The sequence below is a fragment of the Hemitrygon akajei genome, chromosome 8 (assembly GCF_048418815.1).
Source record: "Hemitrygon akajei chromosome 8, sHemAka1.3, whole genome shotgun sequence".
NCBI classification, from domain to species: domain Eukaryota; kingdom Metazoa; phylum Chordata; class Chondrichthyes; order Myliobatiformes; family Dasyatidae; genus Hemitrygon; species Hemitrygon akajei.
Window position 1 is genome coordinate 155,499,359 of NC_133131.1, and position 25,726 is coordinate 155,525,084.

Genomic DNA, 25,726 nt, shown 5'->3' on the forward strand with positions numbered 1-25,726 from the left:
TCTTCTTTCTCTTCACATACCTAAAAAAAAGCTTTTGCTATCTTCCTTTATATTCCTGGCTAGCTTGCGTTCGTACCTCATTTTTTCTCCCCGTATTGTCTTTTTAGTTAAGTTCTGTTGTTTCTTAAAAACTTCCCAATCATCTGTCCTCCCACTCACCTTAGCTCTGTCATATTTCCTTTTTTTTTTAATGCTATGCAGTCTCTGACTTCCTTTGTCAACCACTGAGGCCCCTTTCCCCCCTTTGAATCCTTCCTTCTCTGTGGGATGAACTGATTTTGCACCTTGTGCATTATTCCCAAGAATACCTGCCATTGCTGTTCCACTGTATTTTCTGTTAGGCTATCCATCCAGTCAACTTTGGCCAGCTCCTCCCTCATGGCTCCATAGTTTCCCCTGTTCATCTGCAACACTGACACCTCCGAGCTGCCCTTATCCTTCTCAAATTGCAGATAAAAGCTTATCATATTGTGATCACTACCTCCTAATGGCTCCTTTACTGTGAGATCGCTTATCAAATCCTGTTCATTACATAACACTAAATCCAGAATAGTCTTGTCCCTGGTCGGCTCTCGTACAAGTTGTTCCAAGAATGCATCCTGTAGGCACTCTACAAACTCCCTATCCTGTGGTCCAGCACCAACCTGATTCTCCCAGTTCACCTGCATGTTGAAATCCCCCATAACTACTGCGACATTACCTTTGCCACATGCCAATGTTAACTCCCTATTCAACTTGCACCCAATATCCATGCTACCGTTTGGTGGTCTGTAGACAACACCCATTTGGGTTCTTTTGCCCTTACTGTTCCTCAGTTCTATCCACACAGACTCTACTTCTCCTGACCCTATGTCCCCCCCTTGCAAAGGACTGAATCTCATTCCTCACCAACAGGGCCACCCCACCCCTTCTGCCCACATTTCTGTCCCTACGATAGCACGTATACCCTTGTACATTAATTTCCCAGGTCTGATCTCCTTGCAGCCATGTCTCCGTTATCCCAACAACATCATAGTTACCCATTCGCACCTGAGCTTTAAGCTCATCCGCCTTATTCCTGACACTTCGTGCATTCAGATATGGAATTTTTAACCCATTTCTCCTCTCTCTGTTTGAATCGCTGCCTATTGTGCTTAACCCAGCTCTCTGAACTCCCATTGGGCTATATGCCCCTAGAATTTTGTTGTCCTTCCTACATTTACTTATTCTTTCAACACATTTAACTCCATGTTCCGTCAGACCATCCCTCTGTACACGAGTCCTCCTTATCACTTGTTCCGCCCCACCTTCCTCTACTACACACTTAATATTCCGGAACCATGTAGTCCCCACCTGTCCTTTATTCTTCCTCTCGCTATCCTCTTCACATTCTGGATCCCCGCCCCTTGCAAATTTAGTTTAAACAGGTTAAATAGGCAAAGTCGATGGGAGTAGGCAGTTTAAATACTTTCAGCGTGGACTAGGTGGGCGAAGGCCTTTTTCTGTGCTGTACTACTCTATGACTTGCATATTCTGGTTTTAACTGACTTTGCAATTACATCCTTGAAGGGTTCTAATTTGTTTTGAAGATAAACTTCCCTTTCGTAACACCATGTTGAGCCTATGTAATGATATTTATGTTTTGTAAGTCCTTTGTAATCACTTGCTGGAGTTTGGAATTTAATTCCAGCACCATTTTATAAAGAGTCTTTGTACGTCATCCCTGTGGAATGTGTGGATATTCCCCAGGTACTCTGGTTTCCTCCAACAGTCCAAAGACATACTAGGTAGGTTAATTGGTCATTGTAAATTGCCTCCTGATTCAGTTAGGGGTAATCAGGGTTGTTGGGGTGGCATGGCTCGAAGGGCTGCAAGGACCTGCTCTGTGCCATACTGTTATATAAATAAATTATAAGAATTTCAATGTAGGCTTTGTTTTGCTTGAAATGCAATTTTATCCTAAAATGACTTGCTTTCTTACAATGTAGTTTTTTGCTTCCTGTAGTTTCACTGAAATAAATTTGTCAAGTTATGGAATGCAAATCCAATGAGTGGCCCTATATCAGTGTCAGATGATAATTTGGTCTAGAACTTTTCTCTGATGATATCTTTGAACACCCTACCATTAATTTGTTTTTCTATAATATTTATCATGTCTGGGTTAGTACATTTGCAAAGTTTTAGAAATGTTCATCTTCATTCCCATTTTTTGAGTACTCTGACAAATTCAATTGTACATTGAAACACAGTGATGTGCATTGCCGGCACTAAAAACTAATATAACCTAAGGATGTACTGAGAGCAGCACTGTAGTGTCGCCACACATTCCTGTGCTAACATAACATGTCCACAGTACAGTCGGCCCTCCTTATCCACGGGTTCTGCATGCGCGGATTCAACCAACCATGAATCGGGAAAACCCGGAAGTTCTCCGTCCAGCACTTGTTGTTTGAGCATGTACAGACTTTTTTTCTTGTCATTATTCCCTAAACAATACAGTATAACAACTATGTACATTGCATTTACATTGTATTGGGTATTATAAGTAATCTAGAGATGATTTAAAGTATATGGGAGGATGTGCATAGGTTACTGCGGATCGGGAATCGGAAAAAAAAAGGAAGTTCTCTAAGTCGGAACAGGTACATCCGGTATTATTTAGCATCAGTTAGTCAAATGTTTGTCTTTGTATATAGTATTTTACCTTTCTATGCATATAAGACACTTAAGAAACGTATGTATTTCAATAATTAAACCACTGTGTTGCTTAGTAATTATCGTAGCTTTCATCGGGGCAGGGCTTTCACATGCTCTATTAAAATTGATCTGATCATTGACCGACTGTAGCCTAATGCTTTTCCAATGACCAATGGCGTTTCACCTCTTTCTGATCGCTTTATTATTTCCATTTTATTTTCAATCGTGATTGTTTTCTGGAACAGAAACACTGCGGGTGGCAGGTCCTGAGCTCCGCCAGTTCCTGAAGTCCACCGCACTGAGACGGGTTAAATAAGTTCCACCAGGTCCTAAAGTCCACCGCACTGAGACAGGTTAAATAAGTTCCACCAGGTCCTAAAGTCCACCGCACTGAGAAAGGTTAAATGAGCTCCGCCAGGTCCTGAAGTCCACCGCACTGAGACAGGTTAAATAAGTTCCGCCAGGTCCTGAAGTCCACCGCACTGAGACAGGTTAAATGAGCTCCGCCAGGTCCTGAAGTCCACCGCACTGAGACAGGTTAAATGAGCTCCGCCAGGTCCTGAAGTCCACCGCACTGAGACAGGTTAAATGAGCTCCGCCAGGTCCTGAAGTCCACCGCACTGAGACAGGTTAAATGAGCTCCGCCAGGTCCTGAAGTCCACCGCACTGAGACAGGTTAAATGAGCTCCGCCAGGTCCTGAAGTCCACCGCACTGAGACAGGTTAAATGAGCTCCGCCAGGTCCTGAAGTCCACCGCACTGAGACAGGTTAAATGAGCTCCGCCAGGTCCTAAAGTCCACCGCACTGAGACAGGTTAAATAAGCTCCGGAGCTCTGCTGGGTCCTAAGTCCACCGACTTGAGCATCCGCGATTTTTGGTATCTGCGGGGGAGGGGTCCCGGAACCAATCCTCCGCGGATAAGGAGGGCCGACTATATTCACAGAATACAAACAACAACAGCAGCAAAAGCAGAAGAAGCCTCTTACCTACCTCATCCACGTGGACATGCATTCCTCTAACCCCAGAACAGATGGTCTCCAGGCCTCCAGTGGACTCACAAGCATTAGGCCTTTGACTTCCTCAGTGGACTTGCAGACCTTGGGCTTCACCCATTGCGCCTTTACTTCCATTTGATCTTAAGGTTCCATCTCCGTTCCCAGGACTTGCTGATGTTAACCAATGAGGACCCTGAGCTGCAGGCCTTGAATTCCAGACTTGCTCATGTCGGGACCCCTAACACTTGACCTCGAATTCTGGTATCACCGATTGTGTACTGAGGGGGGTATCACTGGCCCTTGTGACCTCTGCTTGCACATATGTATTTTAATGTCACAAATGACATTGATTATCTTTCTGTCAAGTACCTAAGTTATGCTGAGGAATTTGGAGATGTTTGAAGTTATCATAATACCTGCCAGTTTTTGTTTTCTCCATTGTAAAATTAATTCTTTATAAACCAACAATGTTCTTATCTTTTCATGAAAGTTAAGAGAAGTTCGTCAACAGAAAGAGACTTACTTTTGAGCTTGCTTTAACCATCAGTACTGGGATCTTAATTTCTTTTTGTACCTTTTTTTCAACATAGGATGGTATATGATTTCAAAAAGCTGGATTACTACTTCACCTGTTTTTAGTACTGATGTGTGAAGCACAGAAGAAACATGAAAGGCGTATAAGAAATACAAAAAATGCAGCTGATAAAATATGGATTTATTGAACGCTAAATGTTTCAAGATAATGAACTTCTGCACTGTAGTACATAAGCATCAAAGCAACTTCTTTGGTGTTTGTTGCAGCATGAAGTGTATTGAATTTGCCACTCTGAAGTGTACAAGGTCATGTACAGTGTAAATACCTTTTTTAGTCTGATTTTAGTAAATAGGTTGTTAGTGACTGGTTACCAGTAAATACTTTCATCTGTTGTGACAGGATCCTTGTTCTTAAGTACAACAAAATACCTTTTAATCCATACGATATCTTTTTCCTTTGGAAAAAGATAATTCAGTTTTGGTTTCTTTTGATGTTGGCTGTGCACTCTGACTAATCATGCTAATAACTTGTCAGTGAGGTTTTAAACAATTCATCTAATTTCCTGTTCTTTCCATCCCCATTGAAGGGATTGGGAATTGTGACAGCATTTAAAAATGGTACATCTTTGCACAGAATTTTTCTCCTTTGTTTTCAACCCTTCCCTAAAAATTTGTGAGATGTACTGATCATGCTGATAACAACAATCTGAACATTCCCCGCACCCCAAGGATTATTGGCTCAATGTTTTGAAAGAGGGGGAAAATGGTAAGGCTACAAGACAGGGAGTTAGACTAACTAAATTGCTGTGGTAAAGAAAACCGAATGGCCGTTTCTGCAGCTGTTATCATTCTTTACTCAAAGTCAAAGTAAAATTTTATTATCTAAGTATGTGTATGTTACTATATACTATTGTAAGTTTAATTTTCTTGTAGGCATTTACAGGAAAATAAAGAAATACAATAGAATTTATGAAAAACTATGCATAAACAAAGACTGACAAATAACTAATGTACAAAAGAAGAGAAATTGTGTCAAATAAAAGATAATGAAAGCTTAAGTTGCAGGGTCATTGAAAGTGAGTCTGTAGATTGAAGAATCCGTTCAGAGTTGTGGCGAGTGTAGTTAATCCACACCGGTTCAACAGCTTGGTTACAGGGTAACCAGGACAGATCCTCTGATAATGATACTGCCAAGGAATTTAATGCGACTGACCCTCTCCACTGCCAATCTCTTGATGAGGACTGGCTCATGATCTTCCAGCTTCCTCCTCCTGTAATCAATAATCAACTCTTTGGTTTTGCTGACATTGAGTGAGCGATTGTTGTTGTGGCACCATTCAACCAGATTTTCAGTCTCCCACCTGTATGCTGATTTGTCACTGTCTGTGATTTGGTCAACAACAGTGGTGTTGTCCACAAACTTAGTTCAGCGTTGGAGTTGGACTTGGCCACACAATCATATGTGTAAAGTGTGTAAAGCAGTGACCTAAGCACACAACCTTTGGTGCATCTGTGCTGATGTGAGTCTGCGGAAGATGTTCTTGCTAATCCGTACTGACTGGGGTTTGCAAGTGTGGAAATGAAGGATTCAGTTGTACAGGGAGGTATCAAGGTCCAGGCCTTGAATCTTAGCGATCAGTTTTGAGGGGATGATATTGTTGAATGCTGAGCTGTAGTCAATGAAGAGTATCCTGATGTATCCATCTTCATTGTCCAGGTGTTCCAGAGCTAAGTGGAAGGCCAATGAAATAGAATTTGATTTTGACCATCAATTAGTGTAGATCCTTGTACAAAAGAAGAGAAATTGTGTAAATAAAAAGATACTGAAAGCTTAAAATGCAGGGTCGTTGAAAGTGAGTTTGTAGATTGAAGAATCAGTTCAGAGTTGTGGAGAGTGAAGTTAATCCACACCGGTTCAACAGCTTGGTTATAGGGTAACCGTGACAGATCCTCTGATATGATACTGCCAAGGAACCCTTGTCACTCCACAGGCAGATGATATGCTTCTTGACCAACCTCTTGAAACACTTCATTACAGTGGATATAAGTGCTTCTGGACAATAGTTATTGAGGCAGCTTACCACATTCTTCTTGTGTACCAACATAATTGAAGCCTGCTTGAAACAGATGGGTACCTCAGACTGCCATATGAGAGGTTGAAAACACTCCAGCTAGTTGTATAACACAGGTCTTCAATACTTGGCCAGGTATGCTGCCTGGGCCAAATGCTTTCATTGAATTCACCCTCTTGAAGGATGCTCTCACATCGGCCTCAGAGATCGAGATCACAAAGTCATCGGAGATGTGGGGGTTTGTGAAAGTATCTCCATGCTCTGTCAGTGAAAGTGAGCGTATGAGGCATGGAGTTCATCTGGGATCAAAATCTTGACATTTATGTTGCTTGGTTTTGCTTTGTTGGAGATGATGACATTCAAGCCCTGCCATAGTTGCTGAGCATCTCTCTGTGATTTAAGTTTAGTCTGGGATTGCTACTTTGCATGTGAGATGGAGGTTTACTTGTACTTTCAGTGATTTAGCTCAGTGGGTTATTCAAATAAGGACAGGTTGAAGTGAGTGTAGCAGCACAACCGAATTAATCCACCTTTCCATTATTACCAACATTGATACAAATATCAGTTAATAGGTGAGCACAAAGATGACCAACAAATTGATATTGGACTTCAGAAAGGGTAAGACGAGGGAACACACACCAGTCTCCATAGAGGGATCAGAAGTGGAAAGAGTGAGCAATTTCAAATTCCTGGGTGTCAACATCTCTGATCTATCCAGGGCCAAAATAACAATGCAGTTCCAAAGAAGGCACAACAGTGCTATATTTTATTTGGACTTTGAGGAGATTTGGTATGTCACCAAAGACACGTGCAAATTTTTTTCAGATGTACCATGGAGAGCATTCTAACTGGCTTCATCACCATCTCATATGGGGGTGGGGGCACTGCACAGGATCGAAATAAGCTGCTAAAAGTTGTAAACTCGTTCAGCTTCATCATGGGTACTAACTTCCTGGGCATCTTCAAGGAACAATGCCTCAAAAAGATGACATCCATTGTTGAGCCCCCAGCATGCAGAACATACCCTCTTCTCATTGCTACCATCAGCGAGGAGGTACAGGAGCCTGCAGGCACGCACTCAATGATTCAGGAACAGCTTCGTCCCCTCTGCCATCAGATTTCTGAATGGATATTGAACCCCATGAACATTACCTCGCTGCTTTTTTTGCACTACGGATTTAATTTCACTTTTTAATATAAATGTCCCATCACTCTCTGCAAGCTCAGCACTAAGATGTATAAATCTGGTTCAAATATTAATTATAAGTACACTTATTTAATTTGCACATTTTTGAGGGGTCTCTTTAGTTACAGCTGTTTTCTTGGAGGTTGTCTGTTCTTTTAAAGCAGTTGAATGTTATAATTCAATTTTGGATTGTATGTGATGGTTGGTGTAAGGTCATGTGTTGCCTATGTCCAGTGGTCTTTGAGGGGGTTGTGGAGAGCCTTTACAAACTACTTGTGTCTGCCTGATTTAGTTCTCTTTTATTGTTCTCAGTGATTCAGTGCAATTAAATGGTCACTGAAGTGACCAACTAAAAATATTTTGAGTATTGCAGTCATATGTAAATCAGATAAAGTAATTAAGTAACAAGTTTCCTTCCATGAAGGGCAGCAGTCAATTAATTGTGTTTAATATGAAAATCTGATAGCCTTGTGGCTACTTTGTATTATTTTACTTTAAAACTTTTTAACTGAATGCTGTTTGGCAAATTCCAGTGTATTTCTCATTTCATGGAATACATTACATAATAGTATCTATCACATGGTGTCACTCTGTAACTCCTTATTGCTTTACTGATTGAACAAAAACTGTGATATTCATTAGCTGGCAGATCATGTGCTGCTAATCAGTCATAATCTTTTAATTATTCATAACAGTTTATCCAAATACAGACCTCTAAATAAATTGTTTTGATATATTACTGAAACTATAAAATAAGCTTGCTTAATAGTAAAAGATTTTATTTTACCATACATTGAATGATGGTTCTATATATGGTCAAAGTCTTTTAGTACTTGCAAAAATATAGGTGAGGATTCTACTTTTAAATGCTCTTTTAAAAAACAGTAATTAGGTTTATTTCTTGTAGTAGTCATATCTTTCTCTCAGGTGTTTGTAATTCGCACTATCTTAGTGATGGCAAAGCTGGAAATGGCTATCTCTCTCACACACAAAACTGACATGACAAGTTGTTTATCAGTAAGTATCAATAGAAAATGAAGGTCTCATTCAAATGCAACCAATAGGGTCATTTGCACCCACTTCAGAGGGCACATGGCACTTAATTTATTGACTCAACAAAAAAAACTAAAATAAGGAAATTTAGAATTTTGGAGAGGAAAAAGCTAAAAATGCAAATTCTACAAACAGGTTATTTAATATGATCCAAACTATGCAAACATTAATATGCAAACTCCGATGTCAACTAGAAACTAAACAACAGTTTAGTTATTTGACGCAAAGAACAATATTCATTTTTAAAAAAACAAAATCAGTCCTTTTTATATTCTGGTACACCTGATTTTGTATTTTTCATTTTTTAAATTAATAAAATTCTATGATTCTGCACCTTTACAACTATTCCAAGGGATGAGATTATTCACTTTGACCTGTTGGTTTCAAGATTAAGCGTAGCCATTGTTTTAATGTACTTTCTCCAAGTTATGTCTAAAATGCAGTGTTTGGGTATTTAGATTTATTTCATGGGAGAAAAACATTTTTCTTTTTCAGGAACTAGGCCTTGGTAAAGCCTCTCTGTCTGCATTTGGGTTTGTTGGTGCGGCGATTGAAATCATCCTGATTTTGTATCCTTTTTTTCTTAAAACCAGTCATGTCTGTTAACAAGTATTATATGCAGTTTTCTGGGACAGTGGTATTTTACTTAAGAGTTAGAGCTAGATAAACAGTGGTGAAGGCTTGGGCCATGTTACTATGGAGACACTTCAGTGAAATTCTTTGTTATTTCCCATTCTAAGGAAGTGAAGGGGGTGGCAAATGATATGAATGAAACCCTTGCATTCCTCATCCTGCAGAGGTTCTCCTTAATTCTCACAGCTATCTGATGGTGTCCTCTGTCGTCGGCTTCTATAGCCTCCGGTTTTTTGCAGTCCTCGCTCCCACAAAAGACGATACAACCATGACAAAGGTATGGTGGACAGTGGTGATGATGTATTTGTGGCCCCTCTTGTAACTACACAGCTGGCAGTTTTTCCTCACATAATTACCTTTAATGGCTCACTTGCAATGATAATATTTGTTTGTGTGGTATGTAAACATAAATGGGAAGATTTTCATAAAACTAGGTAGTGGAGGAAAAGGATGTACTCTGTTTGGTTTGGATAGTGTCCATTCACTTGTAAATAGCTTGGGATGGAAAGGCTTGTTAACTATCTATAGAAATCCAGTGAAAGGACTTTTCCTCAAAGGGAACATCTGCTAATGAGTAACTTTAATTGAACTAATTGTATCTCTAATGCTAGCATGCAAGTCATAGAATCCAATTTATTTAGAGTGTCCACAGAACATTATTCTTCAAAGCACACCACTAAGATTGAAGATTTAAAACTTCAGAAATACTTTGAGACAGATGGTGCCATCTCTGATTTGCATATATAAACTAGCAGTTTAAGACCAATGCTATAAAATAAGCTCTGTAATGACATTGCAGTGGTCCCTTTTGTCTATTATTTGGATAGGTTGCAAATCTCAATGAAGCACCAGTACTGTTTTATGTATTGTACCCTACTAAGATGCCAATACAGCTTAAAATTTTAGAAGGTTTGATAAGAAGCTTCAAGCATAAGGTAGACTAAAGTCCTAAATACAAGTTATTTTACCATGATTGGTATCTAATCCCAATACTTTTATTGAAGAGGATTAATTGTTGCTGAATTTGATATTTGATTTTCTTTTACTGAGGCGGTATGCATCACAGTTGACCACTAAGCAGATTTGTCCATTGTTTAGCTTTTATACTAGATCAGTGTAGAGATAAAGAGTTCTGTTACATTTCTATTATATCTTCCTATGCATGGTATTCATTCAAACAATAGCAGTCATTTTCTGTTTTGGGATATTTTATTAAGTACAAATGGAGCTTGATTGTTAAAAATCCTTCAGAGTAAAGTTAAACAAGTTACAAGTCAGAAACTTAAGGAGCTGTTTTAATGAAAATGCTTTCTCTGTCCAACAGATTATTGGAAATTGTGTTTCGATATTGGTTCTGAGTTCAGCACTCCCTGTAATGTCAAGAACTTTGGGTAAGATTAATTATAATAATTAATCTTGAGAATAGTATTTACTACTGCACTTATACTAGTGTTTGTCAGGAAATTGGGTTGCTTTCAAGCCAGATGCAATGTGAGTTGGCGTAGCGTTCCTCTGCCATTGTTACTAAATATACCACCATAACTACTTATCACTGGTAATTTGAAAGTGTATTATACATTTCAGTGGGTTATAATAAAATTACTTGCTTACAGTGGTGAAATACTCTGTCTTGTTGGTGAGATGGTAAATGTGAGAGCATAAACTTGTGATTCAAAAACAAGTTAAGGGACAAATTATAAAATACAGTGGATTCTGGTTAATTAGGACATATTGAGATGTTGAAGTTTCATGGAAATAGTTTAACAGAAGAACACAAGAAATAGGAGCAGGAGTAGGCCATCCGGTCCATCGAGCCCACCCGGCCATTCAATAAGATCATGACTTATCTGTCCGTAAACTCAGCTCCATCTACCTGGCTTTTACCCATAACCCTTAATTTCCTTACTGTATAAAAACCTATCTAACTCTTTCTTAAATATAGTTAGTGAAGAAGCTTCAACTGCTTCCCTGGACAGAGAATTCCACAGATTCACCACTCTGGGAAAAACAGTTTCTCCTCATCTCCGTCCTAAATCTTCTCCCCTGAATCTTGAGGCAATGTCCCCTGGCTCTAGTCTCACCTAGCAATGGAAATAACTTTCCTACTTCTATCTTATCTATCCCTTTCAAAATTTTGTATGTTTCTATAAGATCCCTTCTCATTCTTCTGAATTTGAGAGTATAATCCCAGGCGACTCAATCTCTCCTCGTAGGTTAACCCCTTCATCCCTGGAATCAACCTGGTGAACCTCCTCTGCACTGCCTCTAAAGCCAGTATATCCTTCCTCAAGTATGGAGACCAGAACAGCACATAGTACTCCAGGTGTGGCCTCACCAGTACCCAGTATAGTTGCAACATAGAAACATAGAAAATAGGTGCAGGAGTAGGCCATTTGGCCCTTCGAGCCTGCACCGCCATTCAGTATGATCATGGCTGATCATCTAACTCAAAACCCTGTACCTGCTTTCTCTCCATACCCCCTGATCCCTTTAGTCACAAGGGCCATATCTAACTTCCTCTTAAATATAGCCAATGAACCGACCTCAACTGTTTCCTGTGGCAGAGAATTCCGCAGATTCACCACTCTGTGTGTGAAGAAGTTTTTCCTCATCTGGGTCCTAAAAGGCTTCCCCTTTATCCTTAAACTGTGACCCCTCGTTCTGGACTTCCCCAACATCGGGAACAATCTTCCTGCATCTAGCCTGTCCAATCCCTTTAGAATTTTATACATTTCAATAAGATCCCCCCTCAATCTTCTAAATTCCAGTGAGTATAAGCTTAGTCGATCCAGTCTTTCTTCATATGAAAGTCCTGCCATCCCAGGAATCAATCTGGTGAACCTTCTCTGTACTCCCTCTATGGCAAGAATGTCTTTCCTCAGATTAGGGGACCAAAACTGCACACAATACTCTAGGTGCGGTCTCACCAAGGCCTTGTACAACTGCAGTAGAACCTCCCTGCTCCTGTACTCAAATCCTTTTGCTATGAATGCCAACATACCATTTGCCTTTTTCACCACCTGCTGTACCTGCATGCCCACCTTCAATGACTGGTGTACAATGACACCCAGGTCTCGTTGCACCTCCCCTTTTCCTAATCGGCCGCCATTCAGATAATAATCTGTTTTCCTGTTCTTGCAACCAAAGTGAATAACCTCACATTTATCCACATTAAATTGCATCTGCCATGAATTTGCCCACTCACCTAACCTATCCAAGTCACCCTGCATCCTCTTAGCATCCTCCTCACAGCTAACACCGCCGCCCAGCTTCGTGTCATTCGCAAACTTGGAGATGCTGCATTTAATTCCCTCGTCTAAATCATTAATATATATTGTAAACAACTGGGGTCCCAGCACCGAGCCTTGCGGTACCCCACTAGTCACTGCCTGCCACTCTGAAAAGGTCCCGTTTACTCCCACTCTTTGCTTCCTGTCTGCCAACCAATTCTCTATCCACATCAATACCATAGCCCCAATACCGTGTGCTTTAAGTTTGCACACTAATCTCCTGTGTGGGACCTTGTCAAAAGCCTTTTGAAAATCTAAATATACCACATCCATTGGCTCTCCCCTATCCACTCTACTAGTTACATCTTCAAAAAATTCTATAAGATTTGTCAGACATGATTTTGCATGCTGACTTTGTCCGATGATTTCACCTCTTTCCAAATGTGCTGTTATCACATCTTTGATAACCGACTCTAGCATTTTCCCCACCACCGATGTCAGACTAACCAGTCTATAATTCCCCGGTTTCTCTCTCCCTCCTTTTTTAAAAAGTGGGGTTACGTTAGCCACCCTCCAATCCTCGGGAACTAATCCAGAATCTAAGGAGTTTTGAAAAATTATCACTAATGCATCCACTATTTCTTGGGCTACTTCCTTAAGCACTCTGGGATGCAGACCATCTGGCCCTGGGGATTTATCTGCCTTTAATCCCTTCAATTTACCTAATACCACTTCCCTACTAACATGTATTTCCCTCAGTTCCTCCATCTCACTAGACCCTCGGTCCCTTACTATTTCCGGAAGATTATTTATGTCCTCCTTAGTGAAGACACAACCAAAGTAGTTATTCAATTGGTCTGCCATGTCTTTGTTCCCTATGATCAATTCACCTGTTTCTGACTGTAAAGGACCTACATTTGTCTTGACCAATCTTTTTCTTTTCACGTAACTATAAAAGCTTTTACAGTCAGTTTTTATGTTCGCTGCCAGCTTTCTCTCACAATCTTTTTTCCCTTTCCTAATTAAGGCCTTTGTCCTCCTCTGCTGGTCTCTGAATTTCTCCCAGTCCTCAGGTGTGCCGCTTGTTTTTGCTAATTTATATGTTTCTTCTTTGGACTTGATACTATCCCTAATTTCCCTTGTCAGCCACGGGTGCACTACCTTCCCTGGTTTATTCTTTTGCCAAACTAGGATGAACAATTGTTGTAGTTCATCCATGTGATCTTTAAATGCTTGCCATTGCATATCCACCGTCAACCCTTTAATAGACAATAGGCAATAGACAGTAGGTGCGGGAGTAGGCCATTCGGCCCTTCTAGCCAGCACCACCATTCACTGTGATCATGGCTGATCATACACAGCCATGTATGATGTAAGTATCATTTGCCAGTCTATCTTAGTTAATTCACGTCTCATACCTTCAAAGTTACCCTTCTTTAAGTTCAGAACCTTTGTTTCTGAATTAACTCTGTCACTCTCCATCTTAATGAAGAATTCCACCATATTATGGTCACTCTTACCCATGGGGCTTCGCACGACAAGATTGCTAACTAACCCTTCCTCATTGCTCAATACCCAATCTAGAATGGCCAGCTGTCTAGTTGGTTCCTCAACATGTTCAGAAAACCATCAGAAAACCATCCCGCATACCTTCCAAGAAATCCACTTCCTCAGCACCCTTACCAATTTGGTTCACCCAATCTATACGTAAATTGAAGTCACCCATTATAACTACTGTTCCTTTATTGCACGCATTTCTAATTTCCTGTTTAATGCCATCCCCAACCTCACTACTGCTGTTAGGTGGCCTGTACACAACTCCCACCAACGTTTTCTGCCCCTTAGTGTTATACAGCTCTACCCATATCGATTCCACATCCTCCAGGCTAATGTCCTTCCTTTCTATTGCGTTAATTTCCTCTCTAACCAGCAATGCTACCCCATCTCCTTCTCTTTCCTGTTTATTCCTACTGAATATTGAATATCCCTGGATGTTGAGCTCCCATCCTTGGTCACCCTGGAGCCATGTCTCTGTGATCCCAACTGTATCATATTCATTAATAACTATCTGCACATTCAGTTCATCCACCTTGTAACGAATGCTCCTCGCATTGACACACAAAGCCTTCAGGCTTGTTTTTACAACACTCTTAGCCCTTATACAATTATGTTGAAGTGGCTCTTTTTTCTTTTTGCCTTGGATTTGCCTGCCTGCCACTTTTACTTTTCACCTTACTACTTTTTGCTTCTACTCTCATTTTACACCCCTCTGTCTCTCTGCACTTGTTTCCATCCCCCTGCCACATTAGTTTAAAGCCTCCTGAACAGCAGTAGCAAACGCTCCCCCAGGACATGGGTTCCAGTCCAGCCCGGTGCAGACCGTCCTGTTTATAATGGTCCCACCTCCCCCAGAACTGGTTCCAATGCCCCAGAAATTTGAATCCCTCCCCCTTGCACCATTTTTCAAGCCACGTATTCATCTGAAATATCTTCCTATTTCTTCTCTGACTAGCACATGGCACTGGTAGTAATCCAGAGATTATTACCTTTGTGGTCCACTTTTTAGTTTATCTCCCAACTCCCTAAATTCACCTTGTAGGACCTCATCCCGTTTTTTACCTATATCGTTGGTACCTATGTGCACCACGACCAGTGGCTGTTCACCCTCCCATTCCAGAATGTCCTGCAGCCGCTCAGAGACATCCTTGACCCTTGCACCAGGGAGGCAACATACCATCCTGGAGTCTCTTTTGTGGCCACAGAAATGCCTATCTATTCCCCTTACAATCGAATCCTGTATGACTATAGCTCTCCCACTCTTTTTCCTTCCCTCCTGTGCCGCAGAACCACCCATGGTGCAATGAACTCGGCTGCTGCTGCCTTCCTCTGATGAGACATCTTCCCCAACAGTATCCAAAACAGTATATCTGTTTAGGAGGGAGATGACCTCAGGGGACTCCTACACTACCTGCCTACTGCTACGCTGTCTAGTGGCCACCCCTTCCCTTTCTGCCCGTGTAGCCTTTACCTGCGGTGTGGCCAACTCACTGAACGTGCTATTCATGACCTTCTCAGCATCGCGGATGCTCCAGTATGAATCCAATCGCAGCTCCAGATGCTCAATGCGGTCTGCGAGAAGCCACAGTTGGACACACTTCCTGCACACATAGTCATCAGGGACACTGGAAGTATCCCTGATTTCCCACATGCTGCAGGATGAACAAACCACGGGGCCAATCTCAGCTGCCATGACCTACCCAATACTTGCCTCAACTTTTGAAACTTTCTCCTTTGAAAGGAACTTACCAGGCCTTACCTCACTTGTAGTGAAGCTCGTCCTCCGCCTCTCGAGTCAAAGCCTCAAATCTCCACTCCTTCACTGGCCCACTCACTCACTAGCCGCTTTCTACAGGCTGCTCCGCTTGAGGTAACCCTCTATTTTTTTTGAGCTTTTCAAACTGCTTGGTCACCTGACCTCAATTGCCCAATCAGTTGTTTTCTGCTGAGTCTGAGCTATTCAAATCTTGATTGTCTAATCAATGGCTTTCTGCTGAGCTATTCAAATCTTGATTGACTTGATTGCACAGTCCAACTGCCAGAACTGCCAGAATCTCTCCAGTCAAAGCCTCAAATCTCCACTCCTTCACTGGCCCACTCACTCACTGGCCGCTTTCCACAGCATGACCTCCCTGCTCTTGAATTCAATCCCTCTAGCAATGAAGACCAACATTCCATTTGCCTTCTAAATAACCTGTTGTACCTGCAAGCCAACTTTTTGCGATTCATGCACAAGCACTCCCAAGTCCCTCTGCGTAACAGCATGCTGCAATCTTTCACCATTTAAATAATATTCTGCTCTTCTATTATTCCTTCCAAAGTGGATGATCTCTCATTTACCAACGTTGTATTCCATCTGCCAGACCTTGGCCCACTCACTTAACCTATCTAGATCCCTCTGCAGACTCTCCACATCCTCTGTCCAGTTTGCTTTTCCACTCAGCTTAGTGTCATCAGCAAATTTTGCTATGCTACACTCAATCCCCTCTTCCAAATCATCAATGTAAATGGTAAGCAACTGTGGGCCCAGCACCAACCCCTGCGGTACCCTACTTACCACAGACTGTCAACCGGAGTAATACCCATTTATACCAACTCTCTGCCTTCTGTTGGTTAACCAATCCACTATCCATGCCAATACACTTCCTCTGACTCCATGCATCTGTATCTTATTTATAAGTCTCTTGTCAGGCACCTTATTGAATGCCTTCTGGAAATCCAAATATATGATATCCACCACACTCATTATGTCCTCAAGAACTCCAGTGAGTTTGTCAAACAAGACCTGACCTTTCTGAATCCATGCTGCATCTGTCTAATGGAACCAGTCCTTTCTAAATGTTTCGCTATTTCCTCCTTAATGACAGCTTCAACCATTTTCCCGACTACAGATGTTAAACCAACTGGCCTATTGTTGCCCGGCTTTTGCCTACATCCTTTTCTAAAAAGTAGCCTGACATTTGCTGTCTTCCAATCCGCCTGGACCTGCCCAGAGTCTAGAGAGTTTTGATGAATGATTACCAACACGTCTACTATAACCTCTGCCAATTCCCTCAGCAACCTGGGATGCATCCCATCAGGACCAGAAGACTTACCTACCTTCAGGCCGTCTAGTTTTCTCATCACTATCTCTTTAGTGACAGTGATTTTATCGAGGTCCTCACCTCCCATTTCGTCCATAACATCATTCTTTGGCATATTAGACGTGTCCTCCACTGTGAAGACTGATACAAAATAGTCGTTCAATGCCTCAGCCATTTCCTTATCACCCAATGTCAATTTCCCCTTCTCGTCTTCCAAGGGACCTATGTTGACTTTAGCCACCCTCTTCTGCTTTATATATTTATAAAAACTTTTGCTCTCTGTTTTTATATTCTGTGCTAATTTACTTTCATACTCTATCTTCCCTTTCCTTATTTCTTGTTTAGTTGTTCTCTGTTGCTTTTTAAAGTTTTCCCAATCCTCCAGTCTCCCACTACTCTGCGACTTTGTACACACGAGCTTTTAATTTGATACTATCTTTTATTTCCTTAGTTATCCAAGGCTGGCTCTCCCCACATTTACTGTCCTTACTTTGGACTGGAATATACTTTTGTTGAGCACTGTGAAAAATCTCTTTGAAAGTATTCCACTGTTCCTCAATTGTCCTACCAAATAGCCTGTGCTCCCAATCCACATTAGCCAACTCCTCCCTCATCCCGTTGTAGTCTCCTTTGTTCAAGCATAATACACTAGTTTTCGGTCTAACTAGTGTAATCCCATCCTCCATCTGTATGCGAAATTCAAACATACTATGATCACTCTTTCCAAGAGGATCTCTGACTACAAGATAGTTAATTGTACCTGTCTCATTGCACAGGACTAGATCTAAGGTATCATTTTCCCTTGTAGGTTCACTAACATGCTGCTCAAGAAAGCCATCATGGATGCATTCTATGAAGCCCTCCTCAAGACTTCCTTGACCAACCTGATTCACCCAATCTATGTGGAAGTTAAAATCCCCCATGACAATTGCCATTCCGTTCTAACAAGCCTCAGTTATTTCTTGGTTAATTGCCTCTGCCACTGCAATATTTTTATTAGGTGGCCTATAGACAACACCCATTAGTGATTTTTTTTCCCCTTTACTATTCTTAATCTCTACCCAGATGGACTCAACATTCTGCTCTGTAGATCTTATATCTTAGATCTAATCAAGAGTGCCATTCCACCTCCTCTGCCTTCCTGCCTATCTTTCCGTATTACTTGATACCCTTGAATATTTAATTCCCAGTCATCTCCACTTTGCAACCAGGTTTCTGTAATGGCCACTAAATCCTATCCCTTGGTACTGATCTGTGATCAGTAACCTTATTTCTAATACTACAGGCATTTAGATAAAATGCCTTTATACTCATTGTCCTTTTAGAATCTAGTGACCTATGTGATTCTTGCTTTTTACTTTTATGCACTCTACTCTTTTTCTGCACTAACTCTAGCTTTGGTTCTCTGCATCACTTCCGTCTTTTCTGTGTGGGTTCCCCTTCCTCTGCCATATTAGTTTAAAGCCTCCCCAACAGCACTAGCAAATAATCTCCCTAGGACATTGATCCTGGCCCTGCCCAGATGTAGACCGTTCGGACAGTACTGGTCCCACCTCACCCAGAAGCGGTTCCAATGCCCCAAGAATCTGAAACCCTCCCTCCTGCAACACCGCTCAAGTATTGCGGATGCTGCAACGTGAGTCCATGTGCAGCTCCAGTGTTGTCATGCAGTCTATCAGGAGCTGCAGCTGGACACACTTCCTGCACATGTGGTCTTCAGGGACACTGTCAGCCTCCCTGAGTTCCCATGTTGCAGAAGGAGCATGGCACGGGTCTGAGCTCACCTGCCATGTCAGAGCAACAGATGTTAGCGGAAGAGGACCATGGGAGAAAGGGAATGTGCATGGGGAAGTCGAAAACTGTTATCTGTGAGTCTCTGCGAATCAGTTGTTTGCCTTGACCCTTCTTCGCCAAAGCCCTCTCACTCCACTGCCCGCTGTATATGGCGGACTTCTTTTTAAAGTCTTCCCATTCTCTACATGGCTGATGTCATGTGCCTGCGCAGTCTTGCCTCTCTTAACCCCGAGTAGTAAAATGTCTTCTCTTCAAAAATCCCTTCAGACGTTCCACTCTCAGCCTTCTTGCTTAAAAAAAACAAACTAGGCTTAACTGAGTAACAAATTATGTACATATTTAAATGTACATGTGGCCCCCGCTTTTCGAACGTTCACTTTACGACAACTCGCTGTTACGAAAGACTTACATTAGTACCTGCTTTTGCTAACCAAAGAGGATTTTCGCTTTTACGAAAAAAAGATGCCCGCTTTATACGTGTGTTTACCCTGAGAAAGACTACAGTGACCATGAAGCCTTGTGCGGGTAGTTGTTTGTGCATGCGTGTAAGTGCGTATGCGTGTATGTGTGTATGCATGTGCGTACATATGCGTGTATGTGCCGATTTTTTTTTTTCCCCCTCCAAATCGATTTTGGCTAGCTGCCTTCCCGAGCTTGATCAGTGAAACTACACCGTACCTACAATATTTCTACTTTATATAGGGTGTAAATTTATCATATCATTCCTGCTTTTACTATATGTTAGTGTTATTTTAGGTTTTATGTGTTATTTGCTTTGATTTGTTAGGTTTTTTTTTGGGTCTGGGAACGCTCAAAAATTTTTCCCATATAAATTAATGGTAATTGCTTCTTCGATTTACGACATTTCGGATTACAAATGGTTTCATAGGAATGCTCTACCTTCGGATTGCGGGGGAAACCTGTACAGAACAAATTAGAACACTACCAATATAACTACAATGTATTAGTTCCTAATAGTTATTGACAGCAGAATTCATACAGTGTACACTGCTGTGTTCTTTTGATTGTAAATGAACAAATTCAGCGAGACAGAGACAGCTAGTGCAGATAATGGACTACCTTCATTGCTTTCCTATATAGTGTCAAAAACCATTGCTTTTTAGCTCTGCGTTGGTCGACCCAAATGAATAACGTAATACAACCATACGCAACTGACGCAATTTAAAAGCTGTTCACTCTAAGCATTTGTAGTATCTCACAGCCACAAAGGTGCACAAAATTTTCCATCTTCAGTGTAACTTTAAGATGATTGTCAATGCCTTAATTCTTCGTAGCGCCATCATTTCATTTTCACTACCGACCTAAATGTTTGAAACCATAGTGAAACATATTTTCAATGTTTGAAAATAGTTCTGAATTATCTTTCTGTTTATTTCTTGCAAACTAAGAGTCACTGATTTTTGAACACATACAACTGACATTATTTAAGAATATGTACACAACGCTGGAAGAACTCAGCAGGTCAGGCAGCATCCGTGAGAAAAGAGTAGCCAACGTTTTGGGCCGAGACCCTTCATCAGGAATGGGGACATTATTTAAAACTGTTCTCTCTTAGTATGGTGTAGTATCTAACAGCCACACAGGTGCATGAAACTGCACTAGTTAGAAACAGTTAGGCAACAGCTGTGTTGGAGAGCAGGGAAGGTTCAGGTATAAAAGGGAGACACTGCCTCGTGGAATGGTCATAGATGGAGTGGTCTGACTCATTCGGGCTTTGGCGAGGTAGATGGGTAAGTGGACTTTTTTTTTCCTTGTATTTTTGAGGAATAGGGAGCATGTCTGTAGGGTTAGTACTTTGCTCTGGGTGTCAGATGTGAGAATTCTGGGAATCTTCCAGTCTCCCAGATGGGCACATCTGCACCAGGTGCACCGTAATGCAGCTCCTGAGAGACCGTGTTAGGGATCTGGAGCTACAGGGAGTTAATCACCCCAAGGCTGCAGGAGTTAGACAAGTGGGTGACTGTCAGGGAAGGGAAGAGAAGAGCTCAGATAGTAGAGAACACCCCTGTGGCCGCCCACCCTCAGTAATTGTTATCTCATTTTGGATGTTGTTCAGGGGGCGTGACCTGACAGAGAATGACCATGGTGATCGGGTCTCCTTCACTGAGCCTGGTTCTGTGGTGCAGAAGGGAGAGAAGATGAGGAATGCGGTAGTCATAGGGGATTCCATAGGGAGAGAACAGACAGGAGGTTCTGTCAGCCTGATAGAGATACCCCCATGGTGTGTTGCCTCCCAGGTGCCAGGAGGGTACTGGATGCCTTGGATCGGGTGCAGAGTATTCTGAAGGAAGAGGGTGAACGGCCAGAAGTCTTGGTACACATTGGTACCAGTGACATAGGTAAAAGAAGGTAGGAGGTCCTAAAGACAGGATTCAGCGAGTTGGGTTGGAAGCTGAAAAGCAGGACCTCCAGGGTAGTAATCTCAGGATTGCTGCCTGTGCCACATGCTAATGAGCGCAAAAATAGTATGATCAGGCATATTAATGCGTGGCTGAGAGACTGCTGTAGGGGGCAGGGCCTCGGTTTCCTGGATCATTGCAGCCTCTTCTGGAGGAGGTACGACCTGTACAAAAAGGACGGGTTACACCTGAACCCAAAGGGGTCTAATATCCCTAGCAGGCAGGTTTAATAGAGCTGTAAGGGAGGGTTTAAACTAATTTGGCAGGGGGATGAGAACTGGAGTGATAGGGCTGAGGAAAGGGAAAGCAGAAATAACTCAAAGATAGCGTGCGACAGAGATGATAGAAAGGACTGGCAGGAAATGAGGCATAATCACAGCTAATGGGATTATTTGCAGGGCAATAGAGGCGTGGTACAGTTAAAACAGAAAGCAAGAAATACTGGACTGAAAGTGTTATATTTGAATGCACGCAGCATAAGAAATAAAATGGACCATCTTGAAATTCAGCTACAGATCAGCAAGTATGATGTTGTGGCCATATCTGAAACTTGGCTAAAGGATGGCTGCCATTGGGAGCTGAATGTCCAAGGATAGATGGTGTATTGGAAAGATAGGTTAGTAGGCAGAGAGGGTGGTGTGGCCATGTGTATAAGAAATAATATTAAATCATTAGAAAGGGAAGTCATAGGATCGGAAGGTGTAGAGTCTCTGTGGGTTGAGTTAAGGAATGGCAAGGGTGAAAGGACCCTAATGGCAGTTGTATACAGGCCTCCAAACAGCAGCTGGGATGTGGATTACAAATTACCACAGGAGGTAGAAAAGGCATGTCAGAAGGGCAATGTCATGATAATCATTGGGGATTTTAACATAAAAGTGGATTGGGAAAACCAGGCTAGTACTGGACCTCAAGAGAGAGAATTTGTAGAATGTCTAAGGGATGGCTTGTTGTTGAGCTCACTAGCAGATTGGCTCTGCTGGAGTGGGTGTTGTGCAATGATCTGGAGCTGATAAGAGAGCTTAAGGTTACGCAACTCTTGGGGAACAGTGATCACAATATGATTGAGTTCACTTTGAAATTTGAGAATGAGAACTAAATTCCAATGTGTCGATATTTCAGTGGAATTAAGAAAATTACAATGGCATGAGAGGGGAACTGGCCAAAGTTGACTGGAAAGGGACACTAGCAGGAAGGACAGCAGAGCAGCAATGGCTGGAGTTTCTGCAAAAAAAGGAGGGAAGTTCAAGACATATATTCCAAATAGGAAGAAATTTTTGAATGGAAAAAGGACACTACCGTGGTTGACAAGTGAAGTCAGAGCAAAAGAGAGGGCATACAAGAAAGCCAAAGCTAGTGGGAAGGTAGAGGATTGGTAAGCTTTTAAAAAATGCAGAAGGAAACTAAGAAGGTCATTAAGAAGGAAAAGATGAATTATGAAAGGAAGCTGACAACTAATATCAAAGAAGATACTAAAAGCTTTTTTTAAGTATATAAAGGGTAAAAGAGAGTTGAGGGTAGATATTGGACTAATAGAAAATGATGCTGGTGATATTGTAATGAGAGATGCAGAGATAGCAGAGGTGCTGAATGCGTATTTTGTATCAGTCTTCACAGTGGAAGACATCTGCAGTATACCGGACATGCATGAGTGTCAGGGAAGTGAAGTATGTGCAGTGAAAATTACGACTGAGAAAGTGCTCAGGAAGCTTAATGGTCTGAGGGTGGATAAATCTCCTGGACCTGATGGAATTTATCCTTGGGTTCTGAAGGAAGTAGCTGGAGAGATTGCAGAGGCATAAACAACGATCTTTCAAGAATTGATAGATTCTGGCATTGTATCGGATGACTGGAAAATTGCAAATGTTACTCCGCTGTTTAAGAACGGTGGGAGGCAGCAGAAAGGTGTTACGTACCCCGTAACTGGGTGTCTTACCAGCAAAGATAGAAGTGTCCGTTGGAGTCTGGTTATACTATTTTCAACAATATTTATTAGCAAAAATATACAAAATAATATCAATGCGAATATACAGAGAATATACGTTAGTAATACTAAACCTAAAAGTGCGGGTATAATAATAATCACTAATGAAACAAGCTCTATCGTTGTCTAGGGGATAATGAATTGTCAGATGGAAATATAAAGTTCAGTTCAGTTCATGCAGGCTGCGGTATTTGTTTGTCGATGTGTTGCAATTGTTGGAGAGAGAGAGAGAGAGAAAACATGTGAACAGTAACAGCTATTATAATGCCAACCTTCCTTTATGATTTTGATCCGTCGATGCGTTGTTGTTGTGGCCATTCAAGTGTGACCCCTCCGTCCTTTAGCTAGACCGTTCTTCCGTGGTAGACTCATCACCCAGGCAAGGGTGGACACACACACAAGCCCCCACCGGTCTCACTATAAACACTGAGAGTTAAAATTTACTGACCCTTCGTTCAGTCTCCGATGTCCCACACTGTCTCGTGGGTTTCTGCTGCTCACTAGCGTTTCTCCTGGTGCGTCTGAGGGGTGTTCCCCAGACCTCACTTTTATCCCCACTCACGGGGTCTCAGGTGTCAATCAGGTTGGGATGATGTAACCCATCAAACCAGCCCACTCTGGTTGCCCGCTGAGGGGTTTCAATGAATAGAACAGTACCAAGTAAACAATCCTTCTCCAAAAGACAATAGCAGTAATCAATGGTTCCGCCCCTCTTTTGTCACTAGGAGACGATCCACCCTGGGTAACTCTTAGCTGTGTGTCTCTCTCTCATTAACTTTCATGAGCTGTTATCAATAACAACTGCTCTGGCAGATTTCCTTTGTCTCTCTTACTTCCTTGATACCAGCATCAAAATAGTAGCGATTTGCGATTCTCCAAAAGGGGGGGGGGGGCATGGGTGACTCTGCACCCTTCTGCCCATCAGAGTTGTTCATCCTTCGTAACAAAGGAAACTATAGACCTGTTAGCCTGCCATCTGTGGTTGGGAAGTTGTAGGAATCGATTGTTAGGGATGAGATTACGGTATATCTGGAGGCACATGACAAGATAGACCAAAGCCAGCTTGGGTACCTGAAAAAAATCCTGGCTGACTAACCTGCTGTAATTTTTCTTGAAGAAACTACAAGCAGTGTAGACAAAGGAGATGCAGTAGATGTGGTGTACTTGGATTTTCAGAAGGCCTTTGACAAGGTGCTGCACATGAGGCTGCTTTGCAAGATAAAAGCTCATGGAATTACAGAGAAGTTACTAGCATGGGCAGAGCATTGGCTGATTAACAGTAGGAATAAAGGGATGCTATTCTGGCTGGTGCCAGTTACCAGTGGAGTTCCACAGGGGTCAGTGTTGGGACTGCTGCTTTTTACGGTGATTTGGACTGTGGGATTAATGGATTTTGTGGCTAAATTTGTGATGATACAAAGATAAGTGGAGGAACGGGTAGTGTTGAGGAAACAGAGAGCCTGCAGAGAGACTTAGATAGTTTAGGGGAATGGGCAAAGAAGTGGCAAATGGAATACAATGTTGGAAAGTGTATGGTCGTGTACTTTGGTGGAAGAAATAAATGGGTAATCTATTATTTAAATGGGGAGAGAATTCAAAATTCAGAGATGCAAAGGGACTTGGGAGTCCTTCTGCAGGATACCCTAAAGGTTAACCTCCAGGTTGAGTCGGTGACGAAGAAGGCGAATGCAATGTTGGCATTCATTTCTGGAGGTATAGAATATAAGAGCAGGGATGTGACGTTGATGCTGTATAAGGCGCTCTTGAGACCACACTTGGAGTATTGTGTGCAGTTTTGGGCTCTTTATTTTAGGAAGGATATACCATCATTGGAGAGGGTTCAGAGAATATTCAAGAGAATGATTCCAGGAATGAAAGGGTCACTGTGTAAGGAATGTCTGGCAGCTCTTGGGCTGTATTCCCTGGAGTTCAGGAGAATGAGAGGGGATCTCATAGAAATATTCCGAATGTTAAAAGGCCTGTACAGATTAGATATGACAAAGTTATTTTCCATGGTAGGGGAGTCTAGGACAAGAGGGCACGACTTCAGGATTAAAGGACATCCATTTAGAACCGAGATGTGCAGAAATGACTTTAGTCAGAGGGTGGTAAATCTGTGAAATTTGTTGCTATGACCGGCTGTGGTGGCCAAGTCATTGGGTCATTTAAGGCAAGAGATAGATAGGGTCTTGGTTAGCCAGGGTTTCAAGGGGTATGGGGAGAAGGCAAGGGAGTGGGATGACTGGAAGAATTGGATCAGTCCATGATTGAATGGTGGAGCATTCGATGGGCCAAATGGCCTACTTCTGCTCCTATGTCTTATGGTCTATAGTGTCCTGTCCCAAATAAGTGGCATAGTGTCCCAAATAAATGAAGGCTATTTTCTTGATCAGATTTTGTTCTTTAAGAGTTGTCTCAAATAAGAGGTTGCCCCAATTAACCAGTGGGCCAATTAATTGGAATCTTAATCTACTGTCTCATTTTGCAGAGAGGAACTAGACTGTTTTAATTT

The 25,726-nt window shown here is 41.9% G+C and overlaps 1 protein-coding gene across 2 annotated transcripts in view; it reads left to right on the top strand.

Annotated features, from left to right (window-relative positions):
* Positions 1–25,726, top strand: part of lmbr1 (limb development membrane protein 1) — a 216,854-nt gene that overhangs the window by 150,253 nt on the left and 40,875 nt on the right. For both annotated transcript variants that reach the window (XM_073054882.1, XM_073054883.1), the window contains 3 exons: positions 9,012–9,085; positions 9,336–9,426; positions 10,474–10,540. In XM_073054882.1, the coding sequence (XP_072910983.1) occupies positions 9,012–9,085; positions 9,336–9,426; positions 10,474–10,540 (232 nt within the window). The remainder of the gene's footprint in view (positions 1–9,011; positions 9,086–9,335; positions 9,427–10,473; positions 10,541–25,726) is intronic.